The sequence below is a fragment of the Camelus dromedarius genome, chromosome 7 (genome assembly GCF_036321535.1).
Source record: "Camelus dromedarius isolate mCamDro1 chromosome 7, mCamDro1.pat, whole genome shotgun sequence".
NCBI lineage: Eukaryota > Metazoa > Chordata > Mammalia > Artiodactyla > Camelidae > Camelus > Camelus dromedarius.
Window position 1 is genome coordinate 39,094,254 of NC_087442.1, and position 25,236 is coordinate 39,119,489.

Sequence of the window (25,236 nt, forward strand, 5' to 3'; positions counted from 1 at the left end):
GTGAAGACAGCAAGAGAGAAACTGGGCACTAACCTAATTTATAAATATAAATACAAAACTGCTAAATTGTGAACAAATTGAATTCAACAATTTATTAAAGGAAAAAAGCACAAATTAAGTGGACTATCCAAATGACCTGCAAGTTAATTAACAGTCTGTGTCCTCTGTAAGATGAAGATAAACCATGATAATTATTAGATTATTATAGATCTTATTAGATCCAGTATCTAATGAGAAACTTCATGTAGCGCTAAAGAATTGTTTTTTTGTTTTTTTTATTTTTTGGTGGGGGTAGGTAAATAGGTTTATTAATTTTCAGAGGAGTTACTGGGGATTGAACCCAGGACCCCGTGCATGCCAAGCATGTGCGCTACCACTTGAGCCATACCCTCCCCCCAAAGAATTGTTTATTGTTCCAAATAGAGCTTATTCTGTTGAAATAGAAAATTTATTATTACAATTCATCGTAACACTGGTTATTTATGAGTGGTTACATTTGGCGTGATGATTTGCTTCCTTCTATGTACTTTTCAGTAGTCCTTTATGGTTTTTAATAACTATGTTAGGTTTTACGCAGAAACAAACAAGTCAACCTGGTTCCAGTCAGGAATCTTCCATTCCCTTGCTGTGACTGTGGGCAACACATGCTACCTATCTGGGCCTCAATTTCTTCACCAGAAAATGAAGGAGTTGATTTCTAAGACTTCTTCCAATTCTAAAATTCTATGATCGTATGAGAGAGAAGATACTCCAGGAAGGGAAAGAAGACAGATATAGGAAGAAACAGGCTGGGTAGTGACTGCCACTTCCATTTTGCCTTTTAGGGCTTCCAAGTGGTTTGATTTCATGTCATTCCTTTTAAAATGTTAATTATCTGATCAAATAGTATGTGAGCTCTTCACTGTCTCTTTAAAAAGTCTCTTTTAGACTTCCCAAGTCTAAAACTGAATCCAGTCAAGAAGAGTCAGCAGGAGACTAAAAGCTCAGAAAGGTAAAGATGAGTGAAGAGGTGAGCAGGTGAGAGACAGGGACCAGAAAGAAGGGAAAGGTTTTGGGATTTTAAAAAGCAGGGTGGGGGGGGGGGTGGAGATAACGAGAAAAGAAAAATAGATGAGAATCTGTGAGAGAATAGAGAGCCAAGGAGCAAGAGAACATGAAACAGAGTCAAGGACATAATAGGAAAAATATCCAAAAGGTCTGAGGCCAGGATGGAGGTATGGAGCAGCATGGAGGAAGAAGAGAAGCAGGATCTGAAATAGGATGGATGGAATGAAAATCAGAAAATGAGGTTCTTTCTGCCCCCCTCTCACAGAAAGTTGAAATGTTAGCTGGAGAACTCAAACATAATCTGGCAAGTAAAGCAGGGCACCAAAGAAAGAATTCTGCTTTTCATTGAGCCTAAAATAAAAAAGGGTTCATTATGAATCAGATCTTCCAAGAGCAGTAAACCCTGGAGGCTAAGCTATGTAAGCTATTAACTTTGCGTGGCACACACTGAGCCGGGAATAAAGAAAAGGCCAGTGTTAAGAAAAAGAGCCCCTTCAAGTCAGTCTGAGCTGACCTGAGGCAAATGTGAAGTAGGAGAAATATTTCCAGCAATGCCCACTCTCCCTCCCCAAGAGTTTCCAGGAAATTCTCCCAACTTCAACACACCTGGAGTCACCATGTGGTTTGATGAAAAACCCTGGACTATAAATCAGACCACCTTGGTTGTAGAGCTTTCCATCCCCCTACTCTCTGAGCCTCAGTTTTATTATTTGTAAACTGTCTTGCCTACTTCCATAGAGTTTCTGTGAGGATCAAGTGAAGCAATGTATGAGGGATGGAAATCTGCAAAGTACCATGTAAATGTAAGGAATCATATTTATCTATGAGTAATAGGTGAATAATAGAAGACCCAACTCAAAATCATTTAACCCATAAAGAAATATACTATCTCTCAGAATAGAAAGTCTGGATGGGAAGTAGCTGCACCAATAGTTAATGAAGTGTCTCTAGAACATCCTCAAGGGTTCAGGTGTCTCCTCCTGTCTTCAGGGGGTTCACTGCTGCCTCTCACAATTCCAACATGGCTGCCCCAGAACCAGCTACCACATGCAGGGAGCGCCATCCTGAGGCAGAAAGAGCACCTTTTACGTTTCCGGGTATCATTTATTAAGAGCAAGGACAATCTATTCAGAAATCCTCCTTCCTACACACCTTCTCTCACGTCTCATTGACCAAAATCGCATCCCATGCACTTTGCTAACCAATCAGTGGAAGAGGAACAGGATTACTATGATTGGTTTAAGACTAATCAAGATTCATCTCCAGAGAGCAGGGAAAGGGCCTCCACTCTCTAATCAGCCTCTCTGAAGTAGATGGCCACCTAAGATTCCTGAAGAAAACCAAAGTGCTGTTAGCAAGGAAGAGAAGGGGGAATGGCGATTGGTTCATCAACCGTTTGCCACAGATTACCAATTACTTCGATATCTCCCCTTTTCCTTCAGTCTTGTCTACCCCCAAGCCTCAAATAAAGCACATTGTCTGCAATTTTTTCTCCAATCCTACTGGAATACCAGTTAAAGTTATTAGAAATAATAATACAGGGCTTCTCAAATGTTTCCACTGTGCTGCAGAGAACTGTGGACATGGACCCTTGGGAGCTTACTGACTACTTCACCATGAGAATTCTTTGAAGTATGGTGTTTTAGGGGGGAAAAAGTCAGATTCTGCATTCTACCCTCTAATCGAGCCGTGCTTAATATATAATAGGATGTGCTCTTTCGTTTTTACTCACTTTTTTCCTTCCCACATCTTCCCAGTGGGGAAAAGGTCATTGGGGTAAGGTAGGAACTAGTAAAAAACACCTTGTGAGCAAAATAATGGCATCAAAGTTACGCTGTATAAAGTGGTCAAGATAAGCAGGAGAAAGTCTAGTCTTTTTTAAATTGTTTCATTCTAAAAGGCTTCAAACCTGTCCAGTAACACAGAGTCAGGACCAGCTGCAGCCACCCCTCTAACATTAGGCCAACACCAAGACCCCTTGGCTGGCCTTGAAAGTGAATCTGGTATCTTAAGATGGGGCAGAGGGGTAGAAAAGACTGGGGCAGGAGAAACAGCAGGGGGGACGACAAAGAAGTATCTCTCATTCACCTGGGCTAAGTGCCCTGGTACAAAGTGAAGAGTGACTCCATGTATATTCATGGTTGGGTCTAATAATGACTTTACTCGTCCTTTCTGGAAAGAAACTATACCTACACAGCCTTCTGGATGCCAACGGCATAAAGGGTGATGGGTGAGAATAATGATTTAGAATTATAACCACTAGGGAAAGAATTCCTGTTTGTCTCATTGGTTACAGATAAGATGTTACTAGATTGAGTTTATCACAATCAGAAAACTGAGCTGAATTCAAGAGATGGAGCTGTGTAATTAAGATCTGACTCCATTTTTGATGTTGATCACTGACAGCCTTCAAGCCCCACCTCCACTTTCCCCTTTCTTCCCACCTGTGGGCAAGCTGATAAGAAAACCCATACACTCCTTCCATTAGCACCAGAGGGGAAGTTCAAACCACACAAAGCCTTGGCCTGTGTTCATAAATATTCACCCAGGTTCCACTTCCTAAACACAATAAAACCCAGGATCACTAGCCTTTCCTTTGCTGCAGCTATTTTTGGACTGGCTTAGGTGCCTGAAGTGCTCTCCTAGAAAGCCTCAATATGTGAGTAATAAATTTTTTTCTACCCTCTGGTTGCATATGTGGCATCATCAGCCTTGACAGCAAACCAATTTTGAGTGGAGTGCTCCTGTGGCATGACCACCACACCTCACATATCACCCTGGGATCAGTGACCAAGAAACTTCTTAATCTGGTGTCAAAACACATCAAGAACCCAGACTCACATAAACAGGTAGATATAAGCAGCAAAAGAATTTTCACTGCTTTATAAACTCTAACATGGTAATCATCAAGGAGAGATGCCTAGAATGCAGCCCAGGATGTGGTACTGGATGAGGCTGTCAGACTATTGAACTGCACATCTGCTGTTTTTCACTACCCAGCATTGCTCTTCCCTCCCTCTCTCCTCCTCCTCCTTCTTCTGTCTCTTTCTGTCTCTCTGTTAACACCACCACAATTTTACTTTGAGGAACCACCCCTCTCCCACTGTTAGTCTACTTGGCTTGGCTAAAGCTGACTCACCCCTGGGATTTAGGGTGGACAGGTAACATAGGCTTGAGCAGTCAGTGTACCGCATCACCTTGACCACAGCGACTGTTTTCATGACAGCCACCTGACCCTTGCTTAACCAATAAGTATAATACATAGAATTCTTATTGGAACTGAGAAAGTTTCTTCCAGCTGGGGCTGCTAATTTGTTGTCTATCTTTGGCTTCTAGTGACCATCTTTACCCCCACAATGAGAGAAACTACATAATAATGAAGCAAATACAAAGGAAAGGAAAGCTGAGAAAGAGAGAAATTGCTAACGATAACATTTCAGCACCTAGATCCAGCCATTCCTGAAGTTCCACTCCATAACATTTTACATATGTAAGCCAATAATTTTTTTTTTCTTATGGAGGTACTGAGGCTAGAACCCATAAGCCAATAAATTCTTTAATTTTTCTTTCTTAGAACAGTTTGATTTGGACTTTGGCCCATTGTTGTTTTAAAAGAATTTTGACTAATACTTACCATAATGGGATGATCAATACCTGGGTCTTCCTGCTGAGATCAAATCACTTGTGTTAGGCAAATTGACTTTGAATTGACTTCTTTCACTTACAGGTGAGAGAAATCCAACACAATTGGTTTCTACATAGAAATATATCCTAAAGTTTTCATATTATTTGCTTGAGTGCTGTAAGGTCACTGTTTGTGGCAAGAGAATGTTTGGTGTCTTTTCTTTTTACTTTTCCTTCTTCCTCTTTCTTGTTTCTTATACTTAAGGTGCATAACTTGTCCAGCAACAAATCTTCCCCAGGGGGAGAGGAACAACTCTGGTTTAGCTTTGTTGTTATTTGCCCCTTAGATTTGTCTCTGGCATGTACCTTAGAGTTGTCTGACCAGGGATGGGGTGTGGCTAGGCAGTGGGGTCTGGCCTGACATTCCTCTTTTTACTGTCTCAGGGCCTCTTCACATGATCTCTCTCCTCAAAGCACGGTGACCTCAAAGCAACTGAACAGCTTACATTTCTAAAGGCTTCAGGAAGGTGTATTTAAAGAGAACCAAGTGGAAGCTCAGGTTCCCGCCTCAGCATCCTCAGCGCCTTGGCTCTCGGCCGCCGCCAGGGGGCGAGCTCCAGTCTCCGGCACCCGCCGACCCTGCGGCGGGGTTGGGGCGCTCAGAGCACCGACTTGCGGCTGCGCCACGGGGAGGCGGCCGGACAGGCCTCTTGGGAGGCCGGGGACGGGCAAACTCGGCGGGGACACCGGGCCCTGCGCGGAGGGCCACGGGGCGGCGGCGGGAGGGGGCGCTGCGGTACCCGCGTGCGCGACGCGGAGGAAGTGCCGTCTTCGCCAGCTTCGCGGGGCCGCCGCAGCCGCGCCGCGATGTCGTCCCGGCCAGGGCGCGACGACGCGGGCGCCCGGGGCGCGCGGCGGCCGCGGGAGCCGCCAGAGCAGGAGCTGCAGCGGCGCCGGGAGCAGAAGCGGCGGCGGCACGACGCGCAGCAGCTGCAGGAGCTCAAGCACCTAGAGTCCTTGTGAGTCCCCGCCCGTCACGCCCGCCTCCGACTTCTGCGAGGAATGGGGCCGGGGCCCGGGGTCGCGCGGCGCGTCTTGGCGCTTTAGGCGGGGTCCTCGGACACCCGCCAATGGGGCAGGTCGGCCCGTCGGGCCCCAGCGAGCCAGGTGCGGGTTATGACTCCGGGCTCCGCGTGGGGAGGCTCTCCCCTTGGATCCGGGGGCGGGTGGGGGAGGTTCCACTCCCGAGGCTCGTCCGGGCGGCGGCGGCGGCGGCGGGCGCCTCCCCAGCAGGAAGCGACGGTTTTATTCCTCGTGCGGCGGCGGCGGGGTTCGGCTGGGGCACTTTTAGGCGCTCGGTCAGGTTTCGGGGACTGAGTACTGAGAAGTGCGGCTGAGCGCTCTGGTCTTTTCCAGTTTGTCAGTTCAAGGAGCCCGCTATGAGCTGGATAAAACTCCCGTCCTTTACATCTGCTGTTAATAAGGGAGAGAAAGTCCTGTAACGGCAGTGTGGTGAGGAAGGTAGAATAAACAGTGGGGTGAGGGCCTGGTCCCTAAATATTCGTGGGGAGGCTGTCAGAGCTGTTCTCTCTAGTCCTCAGGATTTTTTTTTTTTAAACCAGGATTAAGGGTGGAAGCTACAAAGAGGCCAAATCAACAAGAATTAGGACCAGAGTCATACATTATTGCTGGTCAGCGTGCCTGACCTAGGTAGGAGGCACTGTGCTTCCCCAGCTGCCTAGGGTTGGAGGAGAGTCCTGGTAACCACTGAGAGAAGGGTGGGTTGTAAAGGAGATTTAAACATCAGGTGGAAGGTTGAATTGATGACGCTTTCGGTTCTCTTCTGTAATTTTGTCATTAGCTTTAGAAGTCTTAACTTTTCTGAGTTTGGTGGTCACTGAGTTATTCGAATTATTTCTGTTCCAGGCACTTCTCATTATTTATGCTGAGACGATTATGTAAGGAAAGGTCCTCAGATGGTTAATCCTTCACCGTTAACCTCTGGGAGCTTTGGTACAAAATGCATGCTTCCGTGCAGCCCGGCCTGCTCTTTTCAGTGCAGCCCCTGAGCTGAACCTCAGGGGGCAAGGGTTGCCCATACAGGTGCTGCATCGCTGGCATTCACAGTCCTGGCCCCTTCAAGGCCCTCTGGGGTGCTTTTTGTTGCCTGTGCAAGGCTGATGTTCAAACATGTTTCCCTAGGATAAGCTCAGGCAAGGCTCAGCCCCACTCAGCCTTCAGTATCCTTAACTGTAGGATGCCAGATGATGGTTAATACTGTATGTTTATTTTGTACTTCATAGAGCTTTGTCACAGAGAAAGATGATAACCTTTTGTAGATGAGAAAATGGAGGCTCCGTGGTTAAGCCACTGACCTGCTAACCAGTAAAACTAAAACAGAGCCTAGGTGTCTGATTCTCAAATCAGTGGGATTTTTCTAGTTCCATAGGTTTAAAACTAGCTAAGCTATTGACATGTTTGCTTTTTTTAGTTCAGAGTCTTGTTTGATTTTAAATTAAGTTTAATTCATACCAGTGTAATCCTTGTGTACAGTTTGAAAGCTCAAATAATACTAAAAATGCTACAAAAACTCGTAGTGGGCTGCCCAACTCCTCATACTCCCTGCATAACCCTCCTCTCCCTTCCCTCCTAAGGAGGCCAAGCCTCCCATGTGTAAACTCCTTTAGTTTTTACTTCTTGCATTTAACTATATGTCTAAATTATATGTTTATACTGCTTTCTTTGATTCATCAATTTTAGGCATTATCTATTAACTTGTCATGGTAGATAAGGATTTGGTTCTCTTACCTGTCCTTGTTTCCATCCTTCCAATACAGCTCTATTGTAATAACTGCTAAATCAAAGTTAGAATTAGTGATGTTTTAACTGTGCATTGTTGTTTATTTTTGAGCCAGTGTTTTATGATTTTTTTTTTTGCTTTCTAGTACAGTTGTTATCCTTCGAGTAGTTAATAAGAACCTCAATTTTTCATTTGCTTTATTTTCTATTATCAACTGCTGTTTTTTCCCTAAAGGCTCCAAAAGCTGAAAGTACTTTCTCTACATGTTCCTATATATCTCATAATTAATCAATTTATTTTTTCCCTAGAATCTTCCATCTGTTATCCTTTAGTAATCTTTCATTATTACCTTCTAGACCTGCAGTACAACCATCATCCTTGAACTTCTTCACCACTCTCCTGTTTCAAATCCCATTCCTGGATTCCATCTGTTCCTCTTTCTGTCTTTACTCCTGTATTTTGCTGAAGTACATCCTGTAAATCCTATGAAAAATGGCATTGGAGGTACATTTTTTGACACCTTGCATATCTGAACATGTTTTTATTCTGTCCTCACACTTAATAGATAATTTGACAAGGTGTAGAATTCTAGGTCAAAAATTATTTTCACTCAGTTTTGGAGGTGGCATGCCTAGTTTCCAAAATTATTAAGGAGTCTGAAAGCACTCTGATTCCCTTTCTTTTGTAAGTTACCTGCTCAACCTTATCCTACTCTGAAAGCTTTGGAAGCATTAAGGAACTTCCCCTTATTTTTGCCATCCTGAAGTTTTATGATGATGTGGGTCTTTTTTCAACAAGAGTCTGTTTTTGGGTTTTGTTTTGTTTTTTTAATTTCATGGGTGTATTAAATTAATACGTTAATTTGTGTTTTAATTTCTTTTCCTTCATTTTTTTCTTTCTGTTGGATTTCTGTTGATCCTCTAATTATCTTTTCTCTACTGTTGTCTATCTCTTTGACTTTTCAATCTACTTTGTAGAAGATTTATCTTCCATTTCTTCTACTGCACATTAAAAAAATTCTGTTATCATCTTTCTAAGTTCAAGAGCTTTTTCTCATTCTGAGAATTCTTTTTCCATAGTATCCTTTCTTGTTCCATCTTTGAGGATACTCATTAATTTTTCTTTTTTTTCTTCTGCTCCCTCCATTACCTCTGTGTTTGCCTTTTCTTTTGATCCTTGTCTTCCATTTAGACTTTTTTCCTTGTATTGTCTGGATACCTGGGTCTCTTCATATTAAGAGTGAGGCACTATAAGCTCCTTTGACAGGGGTCATTGTAGGAGAGGGAGGAAGAGAGAGAAGGTGCTTTTTCACTGACTGGATTGCTTCACTGTAGGGAGATAAGGCTGTGGGCTGCCTTTTTGATTGAGAGACTCTCAAATGTCCATAGATGGAGATTTTTTTCCCGGGGCTGTTCAGTTTCTTCCGGAAAGAACCTTCAGTTGAGGGGTCTATGCCTGACCGCCAGTGTTCTGGGTGGATTGGGAGGGAGAGGGCTGAGTGTCCCCGAGTTCAGACAGAGACTGACTCAACAATTATTTTCAGCCATGGTCACTATCATCCCCAACCTCAGCCATGCTCAGAGGGGGCTGAATCTGCAGTCTCCTTCCAGGGTTGGGCGGGCAGTTTCTTGGCTGTAGGGAAGGAGGGAAAAACCCGTGGCTTCAGCCAGTTCATGTCTACTTTCCTCAAGCCCATCTTCCGAAGACTGTAAAATCCTCCGAGTACAGAGGTCAGTTGTTTCTTCCTTCCACTTTCCCAGGTTTGTTGAAATCTTTTTGTGATATTACCTCCACTCAGTAATTTTTTGTGGCTTTCTACCTTAAATTTTTTTTTTAACTGTCATTAAAAAAATAAAAAACAGAGCATATTGGTCAGTGAGCCATGTTAAATGGCAAGCCCCACAGTTTTTTACAAATTGAATTCAAATCCTTTCATCACTTATGTGCTCTCTTCAGTCTCCACTGGCCATTTTCTTACACTTTACTGGCTTCTGTCTCTGACATACCTGCCAGGCCCCCAAAGGCATCTGAGTCCTCCAGCGGTGTCCAGCCCACATTCCAGCTGTCACTCAAGTGCTCCTGGGCTGCTGGGCATAACAGAATGGATGTTCCGAGTATATATGGAGTTTTGTCTCCACTATTCAGTCCCAGAAGAGCCAGTTGCAGGAAGAGTCGTTTGAAATGGAATATGCTTACATGAAGGATCTTTCTAAACCCACCCCAGTAGTCAGAATCACAAAGAGTAATTTGAAATACTTCGCTAAAGAAAGATTTCTTGCCTCATACACAATTGGGAAGAAATTCTCTCTTATGTAAATTTAGTCTTATTACACAGAGTAAGTTATTACAGTCTGAATGATTGAATAGTGGGCTTCTTAGATGGTGCAAAATAATGGGCCTCCACAAACTTTTTCAAATATTAAGAATTAACTACAAAGATAAATGTAGACTTCTTGATTGTCATGGCGTAGAAGCTAAACTTCACATAAACATACTCCCATTTCCAAATCTATTATATTTAGTAGTTAAATATTACTGTAAACTTTGAGAATTATCTTCTTTAATATGTTAAATTAATGAATTGTTTAACCCTAGGAAAAACCATCAACCACCTTCCTTTAAACTTACTGAAAACCATTGTAAGCTTGACTTTTTAGGGAATGCCGTTGCTAATAATAGATTTCAAAATATGTAGTCCTTTCACACTCCTTTTCATCTTGGCATCAACAGTTGCATATTTTTCAGTAATTTGGCTTTCAATTTGATTGGCCATATGTTGTTGTTTGTACAACTCTTGTGACTCAAAGGATGTATTATTGGATTAGTGGATTTATAGATTGTACTACCAGTCTCTCTTTGGTCTTTATGCATAAGGCATAGCATTAACATTTCTAATGAATGGCCGCAGATCAACTGTTATCATTTCCCCATTTTATGCAGATTTCCATTGTTCCATTGCTAAGTTCTGGCTCTCTGATGCCACTGCTTTGTGTTAGAAAATATTTTCATTAAAGAAAACTTGGAAAATTAGTCATCCCCACTCTCACTGCCTAGGTACAGCCATGATGAAGCTCCCATATTTACAAGTTTTTGAAGTCAAGACACAATTGTAAACCAGTTGCAGTGCCCAGATGTCCTCAGTTAAACATTCCTTATAGAGGCATTGAACAGACCTGGGATGTTTGGTTGTCCTGTTTTGTTTTGTTTTGTTTTTATTCTTATTTTTGGTTTTGGTCCCTTAGGCATTCATGATTAAAGCCAAACAACCATGCTGTGTGTTTAATTTAATTATCTTATTTGTGTGTGTGTGGAGGGGGGTAATTAGGTTTATTTATTTTTAATGGAGGTACTGGGGATTGAACCCAGGACCTCATGCGTGCTAAGCATGCACTCTACCACTGAGCTGTTACCCTCCCACCCACACTGTGTGTTTAATAGCCAGCAGTGTGTCAATACTTAAAAATGAACATGAGCATTTGCTACTGATTTTCTAGATTTGGCATCTGGAAGCCTTTTCTGGAAGTTCTGGCAGAGCAATGAAAAGTGGAAGAAAGTTGGGAGCATGGCCATGATTTGTATCCTCAGGACCCTGGGGGTCTGAGAGCTCTATTGCTGGAAGGAAAGTGTGTTCACGCACAGCCATCTGCTTCTCTAGAGTAGTTCTTTATCGAGTGCCATCCTGCACCCTGAGTTGGGTGAGGTCAGTAGGGGCATAGAGGGTGGTCAGAGAGCTGAGGAGCAGACACCAGCCTGAGCCCACTCTGTGGACAGGACAGGCCTGCACGGAAATGGAAGGGGAAGCCTCTGGGACAGACCACCCCCTCCTCCTTCCCCTATGGTAGGCCCTTCCCTCTGGCTTTGCTCCCCCCCCCTCAGCCCCCGTCCTTGTTGAAACAGGTCACGTACTCCCATCCCCATGAGCCTCTCAGTGTAGGGAAGTTGGAAATTGTGGTAGGTAAATCACCCGACACCTATAATGACAGTTTGGAACCATAATTAAATTCACAGCTCTTGTTACTTCACATTTTCCCTGCAACCTCTTGCTTTCTCTTCTTTCAAAAATAAAATCATTGTACTAAGACACCAACTTAGTTATTAGTTATTATTTTGGTGAATTTAAGTTCTACATCCCAGTGGGATGTGGTATAGCATCAGTTTATGTAGGATCTCTGGCTGCTGGACATATTTTATTAACTGTTTCAGTTACAATGTAGTTTTAAGTTTTTACTTAAAGAAAAAAGCTTTTTTATTGTGGACTGCGGTTGCTTTTTGCTGATTGAAATGTGTTATGTTCCTATGAACATTGTTGATGACAGGTGTTTTTTTCCTTTCTAGTTATGAAAAACCTCCTCCTGGGCTTATCAAGGTCAGTGTGAAGTTTGTACTTTGGTTTTTCTCTAAGACACGTTTCACTCAGTGCTCAGACTCAGTCACTTGTTAGTAAAAACAGCTGCATAAGGTTTGATCCTCCTTTTATGATAGTCCTGTTTCTTCCCTGCAGATGCCAGTCTGTTCATACACTTTGCGCTTTGTCACAGTCTGTGCCTTTGCAGAAATTTAATCAGCCTTGTGTCTGATTAAATAAATAAGAAACCACTGCAGGCCCACGTGTGTTTCTCAGCGATCGCTCCCCTTCATTCGCTTGTGACTGCATCTTCTCAAAGCTCTGCTCCCCATGTTCCTTCTCTGACTCTCCTGGTGCTGGTTTCTTGAATGTCATCAGCTCAGAGAACAGTGGACTCTGAGGGGACTTGAAGCTCATCCAGTGCAGCCTCCCCTGGTGCCCGAATCCCTCCTCCAGCACCCTGGCCACAGTGTCAGTGTCTTTCTGCGGGAGCGAGACTTAGAGGACTGACAGCCAAAACAACCTTTTCTGTTTAGTAACTTTCAATTGAAAAAAAAAAAAAAAAGACTTAGAAACATTCTTCCATTATAAATTTAATACTCATGGAAACTTGAAAAAAATCATAAGGTTAAAAAAAAAAACAACCAGCACCTTACCCTTAATAGTATAGTGCAGTTATTTGATGGTGAAAATACATTTCACAAATATGGCATGTATGAGATTATAAAACATGAGATGGCCTTAAAGTTCTAATAATCTGTTTTAATCTAACATGTTACTTTTATTATTCTAGGAAACCTTACTTTAATTCTATACTCTGCTTCATTCCACAAAGCTTTTAGGTTAGCAAAAAGCTTTTTGTGATCTTAGGATCTAATTTTTGTGATCTAGAATTAGTATTTGGAGCTCACAGATCATTGCTATGTAGACACTAGTAATTTTTCTCTAAGAAAAGCTACTTTGTTTTGGGGGTATAGTTCTTCTAGTATAGTTATTTTAGTTTTTTCTGTCAGTTATAATTTGTCTTTTTAGCTCTTCAGGGGTAACTTATGATGACATTGGAATCTGGAGCCCATGAGAAAGCTAGACAATGCTTGTACTCAAACAGGTGGGAGAGAATTCCAGTGTGTTTTTTGCCGTAGAGCTTAGACGTTGTTTCCTTTTTCAGGAAGATGAGACTAAGCCAGAAGACTGTATACCAGATGTCCCAGGCAATGAACATGCCAGGGAGTTTCTGGCCCACGCACCAACTAAAGGACTTTGGATGCCACTGGGGAAAGAAGTCAAAGTCATGCAGTGTGAGTATGAAAGGGTTTCAAGTGACATCCTCAGTACATGCAAGTCATGGACCACAGTTTACAAAACATGTTCATTTCTTTTAATTAATTCATTCTCACCACAGCTCTGTGAAAGTCAGGGCATGATCTCTATTCTATAGATGCGAAGCCCCCTTATATATGTTAGTAAGTGGTCTGAGGTAAGGGGCAGAGCAGGGCTCAGACTCCAGAGCTTCCGGCCCCAGGGACAGTGGCCTTCCACAGGGCTGTAGTATGTGCTTCAGTGATACTCCTATAACAGAAAGGATATTCTGTGTAGACATGCCACGAGGGACAAGGGATGCATTGCAGGGCTGTCCCTTTGGGGATTGCCTCAGTCACTCATCCTCAGTGGTGTTGAGGTTTTATCTAGGTAACCTAAGAGGAGTCAGGGATCACAGAGGGTGGGTCTGGAGCAGGTAGAGGTCTGTGTGAAGACGCTCTACCGCACCAGAGCAGTGACACCTGCATCTAGCATAAGATGGCATTTGAGGAAAGGGTCCTGCTGCCTTTAAAGACATTTGTTTGTACAAAGATTCTTCATGCACATAATTAAAATAGCAGTTTCCAGTCTCTTTGTCTCCATTCACACATCATCCTTTCTCCAGAATCCTGGGTTACAACAGTTAGCCTTATTCAAGGTGGCTGGGACTACATGGGGGCATGCTTTCTAGAAGTCAGAGATTACTGGGTTCATCTTGGAGACTGGCAGCCCCAGCTATTCTTGCTCATCTGTGGAAGATAAAAAGTTGATTGGAAGGTCGAAGTGTGTGAGTATGGCTTGTTGGGTTTCACTGAAGTGTGACCTTCTAGTCCAATCAGTTGGGAACCTGTGAGGTCAGTACCTATAGGTTTTTCTTCTTCGGGTGGGTTATATTTCCTTAGTGAAGAAGGCTTCTCCATGGAGGGTCAAGACCAAGCTCCGAGTGTTGTGGGATCTGATTGGAGCAAGAAGACAGGGAAACCTTACCATCTTCTTTTTATTTGCCATGTAGTGTTCGATATTTAGTATAGTGCCTTGCCTTCGAATGTGTCTGATGTCTCTTTGGCCAGAGACCCTATGCTTTACCTTTTTCAGACAATAAAATTCCGTCTATCAGGTCTAGAAGTAGTTGTCCTTGGACTTTTCATCAGTCCTCCTTATTTCAGCTCCGCCTTTACCTTTGCTTTCAGGGGTATCTGGTGCTGCCAGTTCCTGAACTCTTTGGAGGTTATGCAAATAGAAATTGAGTTGACAAACAAAAAAAAATTAAAATTAAAAAAAAGACATTGAGTTGATTCTTAATTCTCCCCTCCGGTGCCTTGGAATTCGGTTTTCTGGTGTCTGCTCTTAATTTAGTATTAATGTGTCTGCATTGTGACATCCAACATTTTTTTTGCATTTGACCCTTATGGCTTTTCCCTCACTTCTTGGGTTTGTGGTTTTTTGAAAAATGCTTTATTGCAGTTTAATTTATATATAATGAAATTCACCCATTTTAAGCATACAGTTTAGTAGCTACTGAGTATCTGCAACCATTGCCATGAGTAAGTTTTAGAAAATTTCATCTCCCCATTAAGATCCCTCATGGCTTATTTCCAGTTAAGCCCCATTACCAGCCTCAGACAACCATTAATCTACAGTCTTTATCAGTTTGGCTTTTCTGGATTCATACAGTCTGTGGTCTCTTATGTCTGACTTCTTTGATTTTTTTTTGTTTTTAATGAACTGCTTTTTTTCCTCTTGCTTGAGTTCCACTATCTTTTTAAATTGATGTATAATTGACATTTAATGTTATATTAGTTTCATGTATACAACATAATGATTTAATATTTGTATATATTGCAAAATGACTATCACAATAAGTCTAGTTAACGTCTGTGACCGTACATAGTTACAAAATTTGTCAAGGTCTTCTCTCTTACCAGCTTTCAGATACGCAGTGCGGTATCAACTCTAGTCACCACGCCGTACATCACGTCCCCATGACTTTATGTTGTAATGGGAAGTTTGTTCCTTTTGACCCCTTTTACCCATTTCTCCCACCCCACCCCTGCCTCTGGTAACTACCAATCTGTTTTCTGTATCTAGGAGCTTGGTTTTTTTTTTTAGATTCCACATATAAGTGAAATGACTTCTTTCTTTTAGCATAATATTTTTGAGGTTCTTCTGTGGCATTGCAGATACCAGTAGTTCGTTATCCCCCTTCTGCTTGCCTTTGGTTTAGGTTGCTCTTTGTTTTCTAGATTTTTAAATTGAACCTTAGATTATTGATATGAGAGTTTCATTCTTTTCCAATACTGACATTTAATGCTATAAATTTCCTGTGAGCACTGCTTTAATTGCATCTCTTTTCATCCTCTTTTTTTTTATTCTTATTTTTTATTGAAATGTAGTCAGTTTACAATGTTGTGTTATTCTCTGGTATACAGCATTGTGATTTAGTTATACATGCACACATGTGTGTATTATTTTTCATTATAGGTTACTATAAGATATTGAATATAATTCCCTGTGCTATACAGTAGGACCTTGTTCTTTATCTATTTTATTTTATTTTTTGAGGGGGGAATAGCTTTTTTTTATTGAAGTATAATCAGTTTGCAATGTTGTATTAATTTCTGATGTACAGCGTAGTGTTTCAGTTGTATGTGTGTCTGTATATATATATGTATATATATTTCTTTTCATATTCTCTTTCATTATAAGTTACTACAACATATCTTGTCTGACTCCCAATTTATCCCTCCCCCACCTGTTCCCCTTTAATAACTAAGTTTTTTTTCCCTATTTCTGTGAGTCTGTTTCTGTTTTGTAAATAAGTTCTTTTGTGTTATTTTTTAGATTCCATATATAAGTGATACCATATGATATTTCTTTCTCTTTCTGGCTTACTTCACTTAGTATCATAATCTCTAGATCCATCCATGTTGTTGCAAATGGCTTTATTTCATTCCTTATGACTGAGTAGTATTCCACTCTGTGTGTGTGTGCGTGTATGTATACATGTATATACATGTGTATATACACATATATGTATGTATACATGCATACACATACATGTATATATGTGTGTGCATACATGTGCGCACACCCCCCCACACCTTTTTAATCCAGTCATCTGTCAGTGGACATTTAAGTTGTTTCCATGTCTTGGCTATTGTAAATAGTGCTGCTGTGAACACTGGGGTGCATGTAGCTTGTTGAATTAAAGTGTCTTCTGGATATATGCATAGGAGTGGGATTGCTGGATCATGTGGACTTTGTTTCTTTGTGTGTTTGCAAGTTTTTGATGAAAACTACACATTTTAGATAACATTAGGTGGTCTGGAAATCAGATTCTCCCTTCTACCCAGGGTTTGTTACTGTTCCTTTTTTATGTTTTTAGTGACTTTCCTGGACTAATTCTGTAAGTCTGTATTCTCTGCAGTATATGGCTACTGAAGTCTCTACTCGGTTAGCTTAGTGGTCAGCTAATAATATGACAGAGATTTCCTTAAATGCCTTGATCTAAGAAACCTTCTACTCTTTGCCAAGAGGTTATATGTGTGTGTTAAGAAATGCCTCAAATGTTCAGGTGGTTTGGTTTATGTATCTGCCTTAGCCTTTAGTACCTGCTTGCACAGAACCTTACGGTGAGCCAGAAATGAGAAAATAAGGCCTTTTCAGCCCTTTACTATGCATGAACACAGACTTACACATAAGAACAGTCTTCTAGCTTCCCTGGATTATGTCAGAATTTTTGAGAGCCCTCTATGGACATCTTCTTCCCCAGATCTTCCTTTTAAACTTTTGGCTGGGCTCTTATTTACCCAGTGATGTCACAGCCATAATAAGCTGTTATGTTGAACAATTGCAGGTGATTGTTTGTGACAAATACCCTGGGGGTAGTAGGGCTTTGTCCATAGAGCAAGCTACATGACCAGTCAAATAGCAACAATACTCTGCCAGTGTGGCTCTGTGCTGTGGGGTTAGGGCTTTTTGAGATACTCAAAATCCAGTCTCCCCTTTTCAGTGGGTCTGACACTACTGCTTTTTACAGCTGTCATGGTTGCAAAGCTGCTTGTTTTTAAGATTATTGTGGAAGTGGGGAAGAGGGTTGGGAGTAGGCCCAGTTAAAATGCCAAAAATGCTGCTGTTCTTAGCAAAGTTCATTAGGTTTTCTTGAATTAATGCTCCTCAGATTGTGGCAAGCCTTTGGTTAATTTCCAGGGTTTAAGTAAGTTGATTTGGATAAACTTGCAACTATTTCCAATGCTTTTATGGAGGAACAGATTTATGGAGGTGGTCACTTGGCCATTTTTGAGATACTTCCTGGATAATTCCTTTTGAAAAAAATTCTCTTCATTGTCACTTTCATGGACTCTCTGGAAGGGAATGAAGATGTTTAGTTCGTCCTCTTTACCCAGAAATCTCCAGCTTTTTTTAAAGTTTGAAAACCATTGCTCTGTTTAATGAGGTGGTTAGTTGCATTTCACGTACTATATTATAGTTATTCGCGTTGACTTGAAAAATAAGTTTTCTGTTGGAACCAGATCCAGTTTTACCAAAAAGTAAATGAAGTTTATATAAGTTTTAGGGCTCCTCACTTGTGCCTTTCAAAGACCTGGAGGGACCACCATGATATGTTGATATGATCATATGATCTTATAAAATTTGCCAAGGCGAGATTGTTTTTTTTATCCTAAGAGCTCCCCATCACCACCAAATAATTTAAGCTCAGGCATCATAAAACTTGGATTCATCTCAGACAAGATATATATATATGCACACTTTCATTGATTTTATTGATAGTAATATTATCTAGAACAGTGGTTCTCAAACTTTAATGTGTCTACAAATCACCAGGAAATCTTTGAAGTTCAAGTATGTGTCAGTGTTCCAGGGTAGGCCTAATACTGTGCATTTCTAACAGTCTCCCATGTGTTGCTGATTTTGCTTGGTCATGGACCACATTTTGAATAGTAATCATCACCTTTCCTTTAAAAGTAAGACAGTTTTGAACACAAAGAAAGACATTGGTTTGAAGGAGTGTAATCTTTCTTTCTTGAACTTTAAATTTTGAGAGAGATAAAGAAGGGACAGTTCAGAGGCAATTGACAGAGAACCCCAAGCTGCATTTTTTTCAGTGGTTTCCTGATATCCAGCTCTCAAGGTTATGTTCCCATACAACCGTTTTATTTTTCACTTTCAGTATAATGTTCAATAAATTACATAAGATGTTCAGCACTTTATTATAGAACAGGCTTTGTGTTAGATGATTTTGCCTAATGTAGGTGTTCTGAGCACATTTAAGGTAGGCTAGGCCATGTATGATGTTCAGTAGATTAGGTGCATTAAGTGCATTTTCGAATAATATTTTCAATTTATGATAGGTTTATTGGGTTGTAACCCCATCATAAATTGAGGAAGGTCTGTAGTTCCCGTTTATTTTTTAGACTCTTACATGGTTCATCAACTGATGGCATTTGCTTTTAGAATTGGAGTTTAGTGAAGAAAAACTTTAGTATGATCTACTGATTCTTCATTAAAGAAAACTGTTATCTTACAGAAGTATTTCCTCTTTGTTTTCAGGTTGGCGCTGTAAACGATACGGTCATCGAACCGGCGACAAAGAATGCCCCTTTTTTATCAAAGGCAACCAAAAGCTAGAGCAGTTCAGAGTAGTAAGTAGAGCCCCACCATATCAATTTACATTTATCAGAGATAGTGAATATCGATGAATTAGGCAGTAATCAGTGAACTGGAAACTCACATAAAATACATTCCCAGAAGACGTTCAGCCGGAGTATCTAGTGTTAACCACATCTGTGTTAAATTACAGGCATACCTCGGAGATAATCTCAGGTCTGGTTCTAGCCATATTTAGAACTGCAATAAAGTGAATATTGCAATATAGTCAGTCACACAAATTTTTTATTTTCCAGTGCATATATAAGTTATGTTTACATTGTACTGTAGTCTATGCAATAGCATTATGTCTAAAAAAAAAGTATATAACTTACTTTAAAATACTTTCATACTAAAAAATGCTAACCATCATCTGAGCCTTCAGAGAGTTGTAGTACTACCATCAAAGTTCACTGATCACACATCACCATAACAAATATAGTAGTAATGAAAAAGCTTGAAATATTGTGAGAATACCAAAAAGTGACACAGAGACATGAAATGAGCAAATGCTGTTGGAAAAATGGCTCTGATAGACTTGCTTGACATAGGGTTGCCACAAACCTTCAATTTGTGAAAAACGCAGTATCTGCAAAGCACAATAATGTGAAATGCAGTAAAACGAGGTATGCTTGTACATTTGTGACAGATCAGTTCTTTGACAAGAAACTAACTTCTTTATTAAAGTGTTATTTGCTTATACTTTGGCAATAGTGATTCTTTTTCTGAAGCAGCTGTTATTCAATCACTTTTTTAAACTTATTACATAAAAATGTCATGTATCATAAGTAAAAATCAGGGTTTTAGTTTTCCAGGCTTTAGGTAAAGATTATATATCTTTAAATTATGAGCTAGAAGTGTATATATAAATTATATATGCTCTCTATATGATGGTAAAATAGATCTGTCATTTCCTCACTTTATTTTAACAGAGGCACCTCCCAGCGGTGTTAATTCACCATTCAGTAACTGCTTCTGTCAAGTGAAACATTCAGCTGTCCAGATGTACTGACGTTATCAACATATATTAAACTGGGGTCAACAGACATTCTGCAAAGTTTTTAAGACATTTAAGATGTTGTGTTTTCATTTTAATAATCTGAAATAACTTATTTTGGGTCAATCAGTCCACTTCAGGGTGGAATGACTATTTTTATAGATACTATAGAACATAGTTTGGTGATAAATCTCAAAAGTTTTAAATATATTCATCTTTTTCTTGGCTCAGAAATCCCACTTCTAAGAACCTACCTTTAGGATATAAGAGAACATTAATACATGCACACGACTGCTCATGTATGTATAAGGGTGGCTTTCATAATTATTTATATTATGAAAAAAATGGAAACTAAAGAAAAATAGGAAACAACTTAGTCCAGCATATCAACAGAAATTACTGTAACACAAATTATTTAGCCACTAGGAATTATGTTTCAGAAGAATGTGTAATGTGGGAACATGTTCATGAAAATATGTGAAAAGTAGTAGAGTTACAGAGTATGTGTATAATTTTTTGTAAGTTTATTAATAATGATTGAAAAAAGAGACTAAATGTTAATATTACTGTTATCCCTGGGTAGTGAAGTAATAGATTTTTTAAAATTTAATTTTCTGATCTTACCTAAAATTTCTATAATAAACATTTATTCTTTTTTAAAATGAGGTAATTCATGTACCATAACGTTTCTTGTATATGTATTCTTATTTTTAAGTAATTCAGATCATTTAAAATTATCTCTACTTCCAGTATAGTTTCATACTTTATTTGAGGTACTTATATATTTTTGTGTACCTATAAATATTTCATTCTTAGGTATAATTTTGTAATTCACTTGTTTTTCTTAACACTATTTCTTGGTTACCTGTCACATAGAACAAAGAGAATTGCCTCAAATATTTCTTCCTTGAATAACTTTTCATGATTTTTCAATGGTTTGTTTCTGTATAAAGGATACTTAAATTATACTGTTTTTTTCTAATTGGAAAATTCTTATCGCAGCAAGTTTGTAGTGCAGGTGACCCATAGGAAGGATTAGAATGTATTGAACAGCAAGCTGGAAAAGAATGACTGACTTTTTTGGTAACAGAGGGACTTAATGTTTAATTAACTAACAACCAATGAACCCTAACCCAGTCTTAACCTTTTCTCCCCTTTAAGGCACATGAAGATCCCATGTATGACATCATACGAGAGAATAAAAGACATGAAAAGGATGTAAGGTGAGGTTGTCCCAATGGTAACAATAATCATCTTAAAGTCTAACACTATATAAAGTTGGAAACAACCATTTCAGTATTAGAGAAATGGTTTAATAAATATGGTACTTTAATTGTGAAATATTTGGAGAGCAGGAGTAATCCCTGAAAAGGCCAGTTTGTGGGGAATGAGCAGGGCAGCCTGTTCTACTTTGGATTAGCTTAAAGCAGTGGGCTTGGCACAGCCCACTCATGGCACTGATAGTTGATGTTGGCAACCCACGTTGTGGTATGTAGTCCTGTATGATTGGTTCTTTCATATATTTAGTTTTTCTTCTCCAGTGTCTTTAAGGATCTGAACTATTGTTAAAAATTATTCTTAGACATGAATAAAGATAGAGTGAAAAAACAGGGTTTTTCTTCCCCCCAAATTAGTGATATTGAATTATAGTTGTCGAGGAGGTAGATTACCTAGTTTGAACTTAAAAGTGGGGGAATGACTTAGGAAAGTGTGCATCTGTTGAAGTTATAATAGCAAGGAATATGGAAACATGCAGAAATATTTAGGACAATGAGAAGAATACAAAGTGGCTTGTACACTGGGTACAGTCATGTAAAATAAGCATGGATGTAGACAAGAATGGGGAAAACATACAAAAATAAAAATACTGTCTTCAATGAGGTGATTATTTATGACATTTTTCACACTCACTACTGTTCTTAGATTTATACCTTAAAAAATTTTTTTAAGTTAAGTTGAATATGGTTCTTTGGCCATTCTTACATGTTTATTTTTTTTCATTCTTATGTGTTTAGGATACAACAGTTAAAACAGTTACTGGAGGATTCAACCTCAGATGAAGATGAGAGCAGCTCCAGTTCTTCAGAATGTAAAGAGAAACACAAGAAAAAGAAGAAGAAAGAAAAGCATAAGAAGAAGAAGAAAGAAAAAAAGAAGAAGAAAAAACGAAAGCATAAGTCTTCCAAGTCAAGTGAGAGTTCAGACTCAGAATGACAAGAAGTTGACTTGTTCAGCATTCTCTTCTCAAAAATCAAACACTGTGGCCAAAGATCAGAGGAATGTGGGAGAGTCACCAAGAGAGGAGGAGATTTGGTGTCACAGGTGCGAATTCTCACCTACCTTCCAGTAAAGGTGTGACCCAGAGGAGAGAGGGTTGTATCTTGCCAGGTGCTAGCTCTGGGCAGCTGCTGATTTCAGGCCGGAAAGCTTTTGTCCCTGCTGATCACTGTGGTTTGTGATCCCTTAGAAATGCCTCCGGCAGGGTGTCCAGACTAAGGGAATCTCTGAGGAAGCTCCTCCAGGTGCTGCCACAGCTTTCACCCTCCTTGGTGGGGCTACTTACTGCCCATAGACTTCAGGCTTAACTTTCCTCTTGTTGAGGATAATAAAAGCTCATTATTTTATTTATTAAAAAAATTCATTTATTTTTGAATCATGATAATATATTACACTGTCCCAATTTAAAAGGTATATAAGGTTTAATCATGGAAAACCTCTTCCCCAGCTACTCAGTTCCCTTTCCCAGTGGCTACCAATTTTACCACTTTCTTGTGAAATCCTCTGGAATTATTTTATGTGTCACAAGCAAATTTTTTTTCTGTCTTAACAGAAATGCTAGCAATTTATACACATTTGTCTGCATTGTTTCTTTCATTTTTTAATTCAACAGTGTAAAGCATGTTGGTCTTTGCTGCACACAGAAGTCCTGATTCATAAACCCCTGGCATGTTTGGTGAAGTTTTTTGGAGGGAAGGGATCTCTTACAATAAGAAGAAAAAACCATGTGTTTAACTCCCTTCACACTTACTACCATTGTCCCATGATTATTATTATTCCCCAAATAATTGATTTAGAAAAATTATAAAGATGTAGAGGTTATGTAGTGGGTCAGCTGCCCACATCCCAAATTAATATCCCCATCCTGTTGGCTAAGCGCAGACCACTTGAGAACTTCCGGCTTTGGCAGTGCTGCAGCTGAAGCAGCTCAGCACGTTGGAATGGTGCCTGCCGCTGGGGGAGGGTGTCTGTTCTTTGCTGAGCTAAAGTGGAGCCAGATCTTGCTCAAGAATGTCCTTCCCTCTCCACCAGGGTGTGTTGCTGCTTTCATCACTCAAGGTCCCAGGAACCCATTGTTCCCTCTTCCTGCCCTTTTTCCTGGGGGTGGGATTCCCCCCTTCTTTAAAGGATAACCGATGCAGGCCAGGCTGACTCCTCCAGCTCTCTTCAGTAACTACCCCTAGTCTTGGCACTGGAAAGTTTATCTCAGTAAAAACAATTGGATGGAATGGCCTAAGACTTGTTGTTTCTGAAAACCCTAAGGCCAGTATCCTTACACTTATCCTTGGCATTTCTAGCTCAGCATGCAGCAGAAAATTCTCCTTCCAGGAGTTTTCTTTCTTCTGCTGGAATCCCATTCATGATAAACATATTCTGTTACAAAATGGAAGAATGATATAAATGATTCTCAAGCTTATGGGGCATCAAAATCCCCTGCAGTACTTGTTAAAACAGAGCCCTGTGCCCTACTCCTAGTTGCAGAAATTCTGATTTGCTAAGTCTGTGATAGCCTGGGGTATCTGCATTTCTAACAAGTTCCTAAATGATGCTAATGGTGTTGGTTGCAGGGCGGTGGGGGTGGGGTCAGATTTGAAAAACCACTTATCTAAATTTTAACCTCTTAGGAAAGCCTTCCTCCACTTTCTGCTTTGACCGGAATCTCGCCGCCCACTGCAGCCCCTGCAGGTTAATTCCTGTCTCTTCTCCCTCACTCCAGGTTTCTCTGTCTTCTGTTTCTGGGCCACATTCTGTGGTCCATCACTTCAGCCTGTTACCTCCCTTGACCTGCGGTTCTTCTGTCCAGCTTACCCCAAAGAACCTCAAACCAAACTCTTCGTCCTCTGCTTTAATCCCCAGACTGCTGAGCCCATAAAGCTGATCAATCAAATTTCTTCCTCCTAAAACCTCTCCCATCAGACTCACTACTCTCCACTCCTATTTGGGAAGGCAAAAGAAGCCACCAGACCTTCCTTTACCAAGGTATCCTATCAGCCTGTCACCATGGTTGTGATAGGCACAGCTGAAATGGCCTCCAAGGCTTCCTGCCCAAACCTGTAGAACTGTTATGTTAAGGGATTTTACTCCCATGATGAGGTTGTGTTACAAGGCAGTTTCACCTTTTTAAAGGGTGACTATTTGGGTGATCAGAATTTTAAAACCAGAGGTTTTTTTTCCTAGCGAGTAGCAAAAAGGAAAGTCAGATTCCAAGCCTGAGAAAGACTTGATGTGCTGCTGGTGGCCCTGTTTTAAAATGAAGGGGCCAGATGGCAAAAAATATGGCAGCTTCTAAGAGGTAAAAGCAGTTGCTATCTGACAGCCAGCAAGGAAGTGGCATCTCAGTGCTGCACTCACAAGGAACTCAATTCCACTAACGTTTGCAATGACTTTGGACATGTATTCTTCTCCGGAGCCTTCAGGTCACAGCCTTTGCTTGCCCACACCTTATTTTGGCATTGTGACGTGCAAAACAGAGAACCCAGTCTAGTCTATCCAGATTTCTGACCTACAGACCTGTGAGATAATAAATGGGTGTTTTTATTTTTAACTTTTTAGAAAATCATAAACTTTTTTACCCCAGTTTTAGGTTCATGACAGATAATTGAGCTGAAAATACAGAGATTTCCCATATATGCACTGTGTACCACAGTGGGACACTGATCACAGTCGTTATCCCATGCTGGCACTTCAGTCAGTTGTGACTGCATCTGCCCGTCTCTCCAGTTGTTGGGTCAGTGGTTTGCCCTGTGACCTCAGTTTTCTCACAGATGTAAGATTGATTAGTTTGTTCAGCTTTTTACTTGTTAGGACAGAGTGAACACATCTGACCTTTTTACATGCCAAACCAGAAACCAGAAGTTGAAGAATATTGTTTTGAGCCCCTACATTTGTGATCATTAACGACTGCTCACATGTCTGGAAGATTCTTGAGGGCAGAGACCATCTTGTTTCGTGTTGTATTCTTAACCTAACACAGTGTGTCACGCACAGTGGTGTTCAGTGGGAATTTATTAAAAGTGTGGTTATGTTTTCCAGTTGGAACATGATTTGGATGTGTATTGTACTGCTTGTATTTACCTCCCAACCCCCAGCCCTGACTTCAGACTATAGTATTAATTATTCTCCCAATTGCTGGTTAACAGCTGACAGTTGCAGATGGCTTCCCCTTTCTAGGGACTGTTC

The 25,236-nt window shown here is 40.4% G+C and overlaps 2 protein-coding genes across 2 annotated transcripts in view; both read left to right on the forward strand.

Moving 5' to 3' along the window:
- Positions 1-13,075, forward strand: part of LOC105095863 (RP9 pre-mRNA splicing factor) — a 115,723-nt gene extending 102,648 nt beyond the window's left edge. Inside the window, exons 7-8 of the transcript XR_010381624.1 lie at positions 11,807-11,837; positions 12,985-13,075. The gene's annotated coding sequence lies outside the window, so the exon portion shown is untranslated. The remainder of the gene's footprint in view (positions 1-11,806; positions 11,838-12,984) is intronic.
- Positions 5,504-25,095, forward strand: LOC105095906 (retinitis pigmentosa 9 protein). Its single transcript, XM_031455157.2, has 6 exons — positions 5,504-5,690; positions 11,807-11,837; positions 12,985-13,114; positions 18,687-18,778; positions 20,941-21,002; positions 21,795-25,095. The coding sequence occupies exons 1-6, from the start codon at positions 5,539-5,541 to the stop codon at positions 21,991-21,993; spliced, it is 666 nt and encodes a 221-aa protein (XP_031311017.2). The 5' UTR covers positions 5,504-5,538; the 3' UTR covers positions 21,994-25,095.
- The last annotated feature ends 141 nt before the right edge of the window (positions 25,096-25,236 follow it).

Bases quoted from the DNA above. Each gene is read 5' to 3' on its own strand.
- LOC105095906 (XM_031455157.2), top strand. From the start codon at position 5,539: ATGTCGTCCCGGCCAGGGCGCGACGACGCGGGCGCCCGGGGCGCGCGG. The intron at 11,838-12,984 runs GTCAGTGTGAAG...TTCCTTTTTCAG, and splicing joins CTCCTCCTGGGCTTATCAAG to GAAGATGAGACTAAGCCAGA. The intron at 21,003-21,794 runs GTGAGGTTGTCC...TTATGTGTTTAG, and splicing joins AGACATGAAAAGGATGTAAG to GATACAACAGTTAAAACAGT.